This window comes from Haliotis cracherodii, unplaced genomic scaffold (assembly GCF_022045235.1).
Source record: "Haliotis cracherodii isolate W230 unplaced genomic scaffold, xgHalCrac1.p SCAF_21, whole genome shotgun sequence".
Classification (NCBI taxonomy): Eukaryota; Metazoa; Mollusca; class Gastropoda; order Lepetellida; family Haliotidae; genus Haliotis; species Haliotis cracherodii.
In genome coordinates, this window is record NW_027266277.1 from 447,212 (window position 1) to 458,301 (window position 11,090).

General features: G+C 43.6%; 1 protein-coding gene across 1 annotated transcript; it reads right to left on the minus strand.

Moving 5' to 3' along the window:
- Positions 1-2,008: 2,008 nt before the first annotated feature.
- On the minus strand, positions 2,009-6,189 carry LOC139470966 (uncharacterized). The gene is made up of 4 exons (XM_071253286.1): positions 6,071-6,189; positions 5,632-5,724; positions 4,497-4,598; positions 2,009-2,216 (listed from the first exon to the last, which is right to left on the minus strand). The coding sequence occupies exons 1-4, from the start codon at positions 6,110-6,112 to the stop codon at positions 2,070-2,072; spliced, it is 384 nt and encodes a 127-aa protein (XP_071109387.1). The 5' UTR covers positions 6,113-6,189; the 3' UTR covers positions 2,009-2,069.
- Between the last annotated feature and the right edge of the window lie 4,901 nt (positions 6,190-11,090).

Consider the following 11,090-nt stretch of genomic DNA (forward strand, 5'->3'; position numbering starts at 1 on the left):
TGGTTATTCCCGACCTGCTGGTACCACTGGAACGAGTGAGTGAGTTGGGTTTAACGCCGCTTTCAGCAGTATTCCAGTTATATCACGGCGTGCCAGCTTAATGTTGGAGGAAAGCCCTAAGTGATGCAGGTCTCCGACGTTACCACTTTGGTGAAACCCAAGAGCACGGGTATGTTGCTGAAACCTAGAAAATTAATCGGGGCGAACCGGGATTCGAACCCACAATCATAGGTTCTGGCGTGCCCAGGGGACGAAACTCTGCACAGCGAATCGCGGCGCCTTAGACGACTGGGCCACCCGACCCCAACCACCCTCGGAACGATCCAATCAAGGTGACTCAAAGGACTGACGCAACACCAGACTTTGTACCCCCTTGACTAGAAGCTAACCTACGCCACTTTATGACCAAGTTTCATTTTAAAAAGAAACATTTAAGACGCAGAATCGCAGAATTATCAGCATGTTCTGTGATTTGTTCCTGCAAGACACTGTCAAATTTGGGTAGTTTAGGTTATTGACAAACAATGACTTGTAAATGATTTTTAACGCATTTGGAATACAGAGTATCAAAGAAAACACAAAGTTGGAACAAAGCGTGTGAGTGAGTGAGTGAGTGAGTGAGTTTGGTTTTACGCCGCTTTTAGCAATATTCCAGCAATATCACGGCGGGGGACACCAGAAATGGGCTTAACACATTGTACCCATGTCGGGAATCGAACCCGGGTCTTCGGCGTGACTAGCGAACGATTTAACCACTAGGCTACCCGACCGCCCCGTGGAACAAAGTACAAAGCTCTTCCACGTCTATCACTGTACTTTCAAACGATGTGCAAATTCATCATCAATTTGAGAAGCTTTCTAAATCAAAGTATGGAAATCAGTAGCTGCGTTTTGTTCACGTACAGTAGTTCTGTCAATTTCTTCTGTCAAATATTTCTTGAAAGTTTCAAAGTCAGACGTTGATTCAATGGGACAGACCAAAAACACTTAACACAGGGCCCCGGTAGTTAAATAAGTACAAGTCAATGAACCTCTTTCAAAACTCAAAACAAATCTCGTAAATGTTCTCGATGTATGCAGAAAATGTTATTTGCTTGGGGTAATTAACTGGCATATTAAAACCTCCCCCGACAGTGCAAGCTGTTTGGGGTTCCCAGAGCAACACGAATTCTCTCCCTCTGGGTCGGGCACTCCGTGCGACACACTCAATAAAAACTGTCAGGGAAATGATATACAAACATTTTTCACTTACATGTTGGATTTTCATTTGTTGTATCTTCAAACGTTCTTCACCTATCCCCAAATGTAAGTGTTGAAAAGGATGGCTGCCCGCCGGCACGCTAAACATTCCTTCAGATCGACCACACAGGAAGGAAGACAAGGCTGATCTGCACATGCTGCACGGACGACCCGTTCACCATACTCGGCCCTGATTGGTCTGTCGTGTCACGTGCTGTGGCCCGTGGGTATCGCAACATTTAAAGTAATCCCATTATATGTTTACACCTTTGGATTGACACACATAAATAAAAGGTGAAATAAGGGTTTGTGCAGCCCCTGCGAACACCTCTAGAGAAATCAGTTACTTTGATCATCTCAGGAAATCAAGGGAAATGTTCAGTAAACCACTGAATACATAAGGCTGCCACACGTTTCTGCATATATTGGGCGGTGGGGTAGTCCAGTGGTTAAAGCGTCCGCTCGTCACGCCGAAGACCCAGGTTGTGTTGATCGATGCTCATGATATTAATCACTGGATTGTCTGGTCCAGACTCGATTATTTACAGACCGCTGAACCTGGAATTTTGCTGAGTGCGGCGTTAAAGTTACAGCACTGTACACCTTGCAATACAGGGCCGCGTTCCTCAAGGCGATTGTAGCGTTACCACTGTAGTGAGTCTATGTAAAAGTATGGGAGTTACGATCGTCTTCTCGCCACGATCGCTTTGAGGAACGGCGCCCAGAGCTGTAGATACTTGCAAGAGAATGCATGGAAGGAAAACAATCATTGTTATAAATCAGCTTTAATGAGCCAAATAAATATGCAAGAAGAACACCCTGTGCAACGTTTAGGAGCTGGGGGTGATGGTCAGATCGTAGACGGTGTGCCTGAAGCACTCGGCGACGGCGCGGATGTCGTGGTATTTGCTGCGGATCTCGCTAAGGCTGCCCTTGCTCTCGCCAGTGTGGGATTTGATCTGCTGGTAGACCTCATCCTGAAAGAAACCAGTGTGACATGTATTATGATTATGATTATGATCACCACTGTCATTATAACTAACAGGGAAACCTTAGACCAAAATCAGCTTTAACTAGACAATCTCATCAAAAGTATTCCTTATTTATCAATTTCGTCACAACAGCTTTCGTGTTACCTTAATTTGATTCGTGATTTTACAACGATGTTTATGATAAAGTCCCGGGTTCCGTTTTACAAATATCTCTTGGTGATCCGACTGTCGTCAGTCCTTGTTGACTTCATCTTCCCGAGACAAGGGAGTTAACTGACTTTAAAAGTCCATTTTACACCCTTGCCGAACTAGGCTGTAATTCCTGGGCTCGATCGTAACGCAACCAGTGGCTATTACGAGTTAGTCCCTTCTAAGCCTCTCCTATGAACCAATCAGATTCCACCCCTCGTATCAGTTGCTTTTGCTTCAAACAAAATGTTGGGTGGCGCCCAGTCAGGACGATCTGATCGATAATCAAGATCTTTATTGTGATAAAACGGGTCTTACGTCGCGAAATGCATCAAATCACGTGCGCACCTTGATTAATAACATGACAAGTTTTGGAAAGTATCTGTTGACAACGAGTTGGCGGTACTCATGCTTTTCAAATCCTGTAACCGACCGAAATCTGCACGACAGTTTACGAACCGGATTACGACTCCGTTGCGCGATTTTGATTGGACTATGCATAGACTCGTTAGTCCAGCAAAAATGTAATTCCATAATACCAGCCTAGCTCGGCAAGGGTGGAAACTGGACTTTTATAGTCAGTTGACTCTCTTGCCTTGGGAAGATGTGTTGACTTACGATCGTCTTATTAATCAGATCAGAGAGCTAGAGTTTTCACGCTTACACAATCGTAAGTCATTCATGGAGTGTTAGAAAACCGGTAACCATAACATACTGAAATGTCCTATGAAGGCAAATGAAGTCCCATGAAGTTCTATGAAGTTTTATGAAGTTCTATAAATTGTTATGAAGTTCTATGAAGGCCTGTGAAGACCATGCAGGACCGTGAAGGCCAAGGAAATCCTATGAAGGCCATGAAGGCTTAGGAATGCCAATGAAGGCCTGTGAAGGCCCATGAAGGTCTGTGGAGGCCAATGAAGTCCTATGAAGGCCAATGAAGTCCTATGAAGTAGCGGGCATCTGGCAGCCTTGAAACGGTAGGGTTTAAGAAAAACCGCAGGCTACCCCCTGGAGTCTAGCAGCTTTAAGAATATGAGGTGAAGGACATTCTTACCCTTTTTGCGAACACCTGATGTCATCACCGATCCATTCTTATCAGTTTTACCCCTTGTCTTTTACGCCCATCTGAATCTATTCCGGCAGTAATCGAGACTAATTATCCATGTACATATGAACTGTCAATGCAAGAGAATAACCATACTAGATTTTCTGCCAAAACAGATTCCGCTTGGCGTAAAGGGCAAACAGCTATGGAAATTATATGAATGTGTAGCAGGGCGTGGAGTCATCCCACAGATGACATCCTTACCTTGTCAGCTTGCTGACGGGGTTAACCTCTTTGGTCGTGTGGGCAAGGCGTCCGACCTCGGATCAGAAGGTCCGTGGTTCGCGATCGAATCCCATCACGGGACTCAGACATTTTCTGACCGCTAGAAATGGACCACTGCTAACCCGTGATGACCCAGGCGTCGCGAAAATGGTAAGAATGTCCTGCCCTACCGGTACCCCACGCCATTCATACAATTTGTATAAAAAAGTAAGTATTTATTGCCTGACGCAGCACAGCAGGACTTCTGCCATGCGACGTCAGCCTGCAAACAAACCAGACAATCAAGTGATCGATGGACGACACACGAGAGTATCATAACTGATTTTGTTGAAGCTAATAAAAACGGTATATTAATTTTGAGGTGGTGAAATGGGGTTTAGCGTCGCGTCCAAGATTATTGTACTTAAATAGCGACGTGCATGCACGTGTGTGTGTTTGTGTGGCTGCTTGTACTAGTCCGGACTGATGCCGATTTATAGTGCTAGCTCACTGAGATACCGTGCCGCAATTTAACATGAATTCCCCACTCAGACTCAGTGTACTGACTCCGAGCCGACCAGTCCTTGTTTTAGCCCCTTAATGCCAAGCGCAAGACAGGGTAACAACAAGTACCATCTTTTAACGTCTTTTGGTATGACGCGGCCAGGGATCGAACCCTGGACCTTCCGCTCTCCGGGCGGACGCTCTACCACTAGACCACGGAGGCTGTCTATTAATTTTGAATTCCGTGTGGTGTGTACACGTACCTCAAGCTTCTCCCTGGAGTCCTTGTGCTGGAGCAGCTTCTCGGTGTCGCTGTTCACTGACACCAGGTAGCAGGAGTCGGCGTTCCTCACCAGCATCAGATCCTGACCAATCAAATCAATTGTTACAATTGCAGGATATCTTCATAATGTTGACTTGATGTCTTCCCAATATTTACTTGATATCCTCATAACACCGACTTGATATAAACAAAACACCAAAACACTCGAGCAGGATTCTCTTCAAGTATCCTCTACAGCCACGACCCACAGAGCGTTCGCTTTATGGGTGAGTGAGTGTGGTTTTACGTCGCTTTTAGCAATATTTCAGCAATATCACGGCGAGGGACACCAGAAATAGTCTTCACACATTGTACCCATGTCGGGAATAGAACTCGGGTCTTCGGCCTAACGGGCGAACGCTTTAACCACAAGGCTACCCCACCGCACCGCGCTTTATGGAACAAGGGCACATATAACACAGCAGAATTACCATGAATTGATTATCTTTGCAAAACATCAAACCCTACAACACAATTCTACTACCCAATAATATTAAGAACATTTGAGACGGAAGAGACTTCTCATAGCCCGTGGGAAGTACTGCCATACAATTTCGGTCATCTGTTAGAAAATTCCATAATTTCCTTTGGTTCGCTTTTCAAATTTTGAATCGAGAAATTTGTCAAATATTTTTCAAAACAAATTTTTGAATAGAAGTCGATAGTTTGAAACTAGTGCTGCAAATGTCGAGAAGGCTGTTTTCTGATTGGCTAATTTCGACTTCCCGTTAGTGCTTTCATTGGTCGATAAAAATTCGCAAAAGGTCGTTCTAACGTGACCTGTGATAGGATGTCCTCAAATATTTGTGTAGCGAGCACAAAGATTTGATTTTTAGGAAATTGATCATTCGCGGATGCCTAAAATCGCAACTCTTCAACTCCTCAGTAAATTGTGACGCTTAATCTCCTCAGTAAATTGGGACGCTTAAACTCCTCAGTAAATTGGGACGCTTAAACTTCTCAGTAAATTGTGATGCCTGGGCCACCCGATACTCAAGATAATGAGTGAGTGAGTGAGTGAGTTGGGTTTAAAGCCGCTTTGAACCAAAGATGCTGAGGTTCTGTCTCGTACTTACATGGGTTCTGTGGTACTCAAAGCTCCAGCCGTGGATCCTGTCGCTGTTCCAGCCAAGGATGTTGTTGATGATGTCGACAGGTTTGAATTGAGCCTGGAAGAGTGAGTGAGTGAGTTTGTGTTAACCCGCTGTGAACGAATGCTGTGTATCATCGCAACATAGGAACAGGTAAAGTAAATATATTTAAAAAACACATCTTTCAACAATGTTGACAATTTATGTGTTCAACCCCACCTAGCCCGAATATCAAATTTTCGATTTCTTGTGGGTTCGACTGTTGTCGTTTGCCGTCTGTGAATAATGTTTATTTCAAAGCAACAGAGAACGAGTACTATTCCTTGTCAACTGTCCCAAAAACTGATTGAATTTTTAAAAAAGTTCTGTGAATCAATTTACAAATGAACACATCCAATTCCCTCGACAAAGACGACACACTCACAGCAGCAAGAGCGCAGAGCCCCAGAACGATGAAGGCCTTCATGTTAAGTAGTTCTTTCTGTGATGACAAGGACGATTGAACACCTGATGCGTCTTTAAATACACTTTTTTAGCAGAGGATAGACCTTTTTAGATATCTTTTGAGCAGATAAGATAACGTATTTCTGAAGAACGAAAGGAGCGCCCTTTTATCAGTCACGAACTGGATCTTATCAGAATGACTTGCATTTCTCAGAAGGGCTACGTCTTAGTTAGGCTGAAAGTAACAGCTACCGACTGAATTTGACCAGTTTGTTTCTGATGTGGTGAGTGAGTATGATTTTACTCCGCTTTTAGCAATATTCCAGCAAGATCACGCCGGGGAACACCAGCAATGGGCTTCGTACATTGAACCCATGTGGGGAATCGAACCCGGGTCTTCGGTGTGACGAACAAACGCTCTAACCACTAGGCTACCCCACCGCCTTGTTACTATTGTATGAAAATAATGAGTTTTATGCCTCCTTTATGTGGAAAATGCGTTCGCTATAGCTGTAAATTCTATATACATAATTCATTATTGGCGTGATATGATGTTGTAAATTAATTGGGACATTACTCTTATTGTTAGTACTTTATATCCGTTCAGGTGGCACGTCAGAAACTTATGATTGTGGGTTCGAATCCCGATTGGCCCCAACTATGTTTCTAGATTTGTCAGCACCATAGCCGTGCTCGTGGGTTTCACCAAAGTGCTAAACGTCTGAGACCTGCATTACTTAGGATATTCTTCCCACAATAAGCTGATACGCCGTGATATTAATGGAAATTACTGTTCAAAGCGGCGTATTACCTAATTTACTCACTCACAAACAGCCATTTTCTACAAGGGCTGGTCAAAAAGTTCTAATTGTGAAAGTGTTTCTAATTATATTTTTTCACATAATCTCCCTGCTTTTCAATACACTTCTCATATCGATAGTGAAGCTTTCTTATTACAGTCAGGAAGAAGTTTTCTGAAACCACCCTGGAAAATCTATTCACGGCAGTGTTGAGGTCATCGTTGTCGTCATAGCGCTTTCCATGAAGGTGTTCTTTCAGTTTAGGAAACAGGTGGCACTGTTTGACCAGTCCTCGTACAAGTTGTCAACAAGATGACGATCCATGTTTGCCATGAAAGTGTTGTGGATGGAAGAACCCATTCAAGAATCCATTAAAACGGCCTTGCACAACGTGTGAGCTGTGCAAGTTACTTTTTGTTTGTTTGTTTGTTTGCGCCGAGTCTGTATAAGACAAATCAGTGATTGATGTTATGAATAACGATCCATACTGTCGGGGTTCGATGCCATCCAAGTTACCGAACCTGACCACCCGACTTATTTAGTCACCTCTAAGAACCAGCATATGTTGCCGGGGTCCAATTTTAACAAAGGGACATCCTTTATCAAAATTACTCAGTTGAGTATATATATATATATATCTATATCTGCATCCTTCGCTATGTGCATGTGACATTGAAGGATGAATGGTGAGGTTGTAGTTTAATTATAGGGCAGTAGAAATGCTGTATGACTTGGCTTTGGTGGTTGTTGGTTTGTTGTTTAACGCCGCACTCAGCAATATTCCAGCTATATGAAGGCGGTCTGTAAATAATCGCGTCTGGACCAGACAATCCAGTGATTGTCACGCAATTGGGATCGATGACATGCATCAACCAAGCCAGCGAGCCTGACCACCCGATCCCGTTAGTCACCTCTGATGGCAAGCATGAGCTGCTAAAGACCAATTTTAACCCGGATGTTCACGGGGGCGTGGCTTATGGAAGATACGCGGTGGACACACAGAATCCCGCCCCTGTGTCTTTGACAAAAAAACAACATCAATATGAGTCGATACAAGTTTAAAACTGACAATGGTGAGATTCTATTCATCATCCAAAATCAATTTTCAAACTGTTTCAATGTGTAAACAGAATTATAAACCTATCATCACAATACCCTATATTGCACTAGGTTCCTGACAACCTCGATTAAACCCAGATGGGAAGTAAATCAGTAACCAGCCCATCTTCCAAATCAAGGTTGTGACCTGGCCTTTTGATTTGAAAATAATGTTGATTTTTGGTTGGTTAAAAGTCACATTTATTAAGTGAAAATTCCATGACGTGAATCCATTCTGCAACCTCACACATCGTGTTACGTTTTGTAACCCACTGTTTTCATCCTCAGCCACCGGGGCAGGTGTTTTTCAATTTTACAAAGTTGTTAAACTTTACATGTCATGACTCCAGTTGGTCCATGTTGCACGTGGTTTTTCTCTCGAACTCTTTGATCGAATTCCTTTTATACCGCGACTCGGAGTCGTGTTTTATCCCCAACATAACCAATGTTTCCAGTGTAAAATACAACCAAACTAGCTTCAGTGCAGACAGATGTTACAGTCTGTAAACGGGGCGATCGCGTAGCCTCGTGGTTAAAGCGTTCGCTCGTCACGCTGAAGATCCTGGTTCGATTCCGAACATGGGTATATGTGTGAAGCCCATTTCTGGTGTCCCCCGCCGTGATATTGCTGGAAAATTGCTAAAAGCGGCGTAAAACCATAATCGCTCACTCACTCACTCGCTCACTCGTTCACTCACTCACTACAGTCTGTTTTTTCTATAGAAGCCAGTTTGGGATGATATGATTGTGTGCATGGTAGAATACGAGATCCAGCTAAGTTACATAATATAGTAAATGTATAGTTTGTAGGTGGTGATGTGAAATGGGGTTTAACGTCGCGTCCAAGATTATTGCACTTGTATAGCGACGTGCATGCACATGTGTGTGGCTGCTTGTACTCGTCTATGCCGATTTTAAAATGCTCGCCCACTTATACTCTTCAAAAAAAGAAACGCACAGGTAGTTTGCAGTTCATTTAACCTGACTACACAATAAATCCTGTATATAAATTGGATATATGTTATTGGAAAATGTTGGAGGCCTGATATTCGACAAACGGATGGTCAAAACGTAGCCATTGTCGATTCGCAAACGGCATTGTTTTCACACTTGTTCAAAAATGGCATGGAGGAAAACAGTAAAGCAAAATGCACGTGCACGTTATGGCATTCTTAACTCGTGGTATTGGCTATAAAAAGGCAAGCATAAGCCAATAATTTGTCATTCAATTGTCAACATTTTTCAAGTTCGAAAATGCCGAGACTCAGCACCATAGGACGTATCCAAAGAGGGGAATCCCAGTCTTCTGTTGCACGCCACTTCAACGTCCACCACTGCACCATTTGCTGCCTTTGTAACCGATACACACAGCTCAATTCCACTGCAGACCGTCCGAGAACCGGTCGACCAAGAGTTACCATCCATGCACAGGATCGCTACATTCGTCTGTTCCACCTACGCCATTGCAATGCCACAGCTTTGGAGACAGCAGGACGCATCCCTGGTTTGAAGAGGATATCGGATCAGCCTGTCAGGAACCATCTTCGTGTGGCTTGAATCCGACCCATAAGACCAGGTATCGTCCCTGTTTTGCAACAGATTCATCGACAGAGACGCTTGCGTTGGTGCCATACATTACAGCCATGGAATTTGGGAACATGGAGACGGGTGTGGTGCAGCGATTAATCACGATTTCTTCTTCACCGACGAGATGGAAGACAACGTGTTTATCGTCGTCGAAATGAGCGTTTTGCCCACATTGTGTGTACTACGTGAATTCAACAAATTCGGTGGTGGTAGTGTCATGGTTTTGGGGGCCATATCCTACATCAGTTGTGATTCAGGGAAATTTGACAGCAAATAGCTACATGTATCAAATTCTTTAACCACACCTTCTTTCAATCATTTACCGTCAGAGGGAGCTGTTTCAACAGGACAACGCTCCACCGCACACAGCTCGTGTCGCGGTAGACTGCCTTCATATATAATGCCAACATAAACATCTTGCCCTGGACGTTGTGATCTCCAGATCTCAACCCAATCGAACACCTTTGGGATGACCTCGATCGACGTGTACGTCAACGTCAGAACACGCCGCAGACACTCCCACAACTGGCCAACGTGTTACAACCAGAATGGGGCAGAATTCCGCAGGACAGAATTCGTACACTTATGCAGTCAGTGCCAAGAAGATGCAGAACCGAGATTGCTGCCCGGGGTGGTCACACGAGAGTTCAGCGCAACCTTGTGACCTTATTTAACATGACAATGAACATTTTTCAATGCCTTTGTACAACGACAACATGTGACTTTCGAGCTCCAAAATTTCATATTTGTATCTATGATATTAAATAAAATATATCGACTTATGAGGTACAATAAATTTACTAAAAATCTACCTGTGCGCTTCTTTTTTTTGAAACATGTAGATACCATACAGCAGTTTAACATGAATACTCAACTCAGACACAGTGTCTTCCGAGCCGACCAGTCCTTGTTTCAGCACATGGGTGATACAAGTATTGATGACACTACCTTAAGTATGATGCTGTTCTCACCTGTTCAAGGATCTGCTGATTATAGGTTGGTGTGTGTGTCAGCCTCATTGTTGCCACCAGAGCAGTAATCGTCCTTGCTGGCGTTTCCTTCGGTTTCTAAAGTGTTTGACAATTATATACTGAACCAAATTAAAAACTTCACAATCCTAAAATTTTAACATTTGACCAGTTATCATTTTGGGCCCCTATTGTGTATTTAAACAGTAATGGCCACGTATTGTCTTCACATAACACCCGTTTTTGTGCAGGTGAATCGATCAAAATCATGTGCACAGCACTATAGTGGCAAAAGTGTTTTTTCACGTGCAACTGGTCACGTGGCCATAATACCGCACGTGTTTTCAGCTATACTTATTAGCAGCCATTAACAAAAAAAAAAAAACACAAGAAAACAAAAAAGTCTTTACGGCCATTTGTCATGCCATGCCTTTCAATTGTGCAACGTGAACGTGCCATCGGCATGTTGCAGACGGGAACGTCCGTCGCAAGGACGATGGGTTGTAATCGACGGACTGTTTATGATTTACAGATGCGCCTACAGCAA

Excerpts from the sequence above, each read along its gene's own strand:
- LOC139470966 (XM_071253286.1), bottom strand. The coding sequence starts at position 6,112 with ATGAAGGCCTTCATCGTTCTGGGGCTCTGCGCTCTTGCTGCT. Across the intron at positions 4,599-5,631 it reads TTGAGTACCACAGAACCCAT|GATCTGATGCTGGTGAGGAA; the intron begins GTAAGTACGAGA and ends TTGATTGGTCAG. Across the intron at positions 2,217-4,496 it reads ACTCCAGGGAGAAGCTTGAG|GATGAGGTCTACCAGCAGAT; the intron begins GTACGTGTACAC and ends GGTTTCTTTCAG.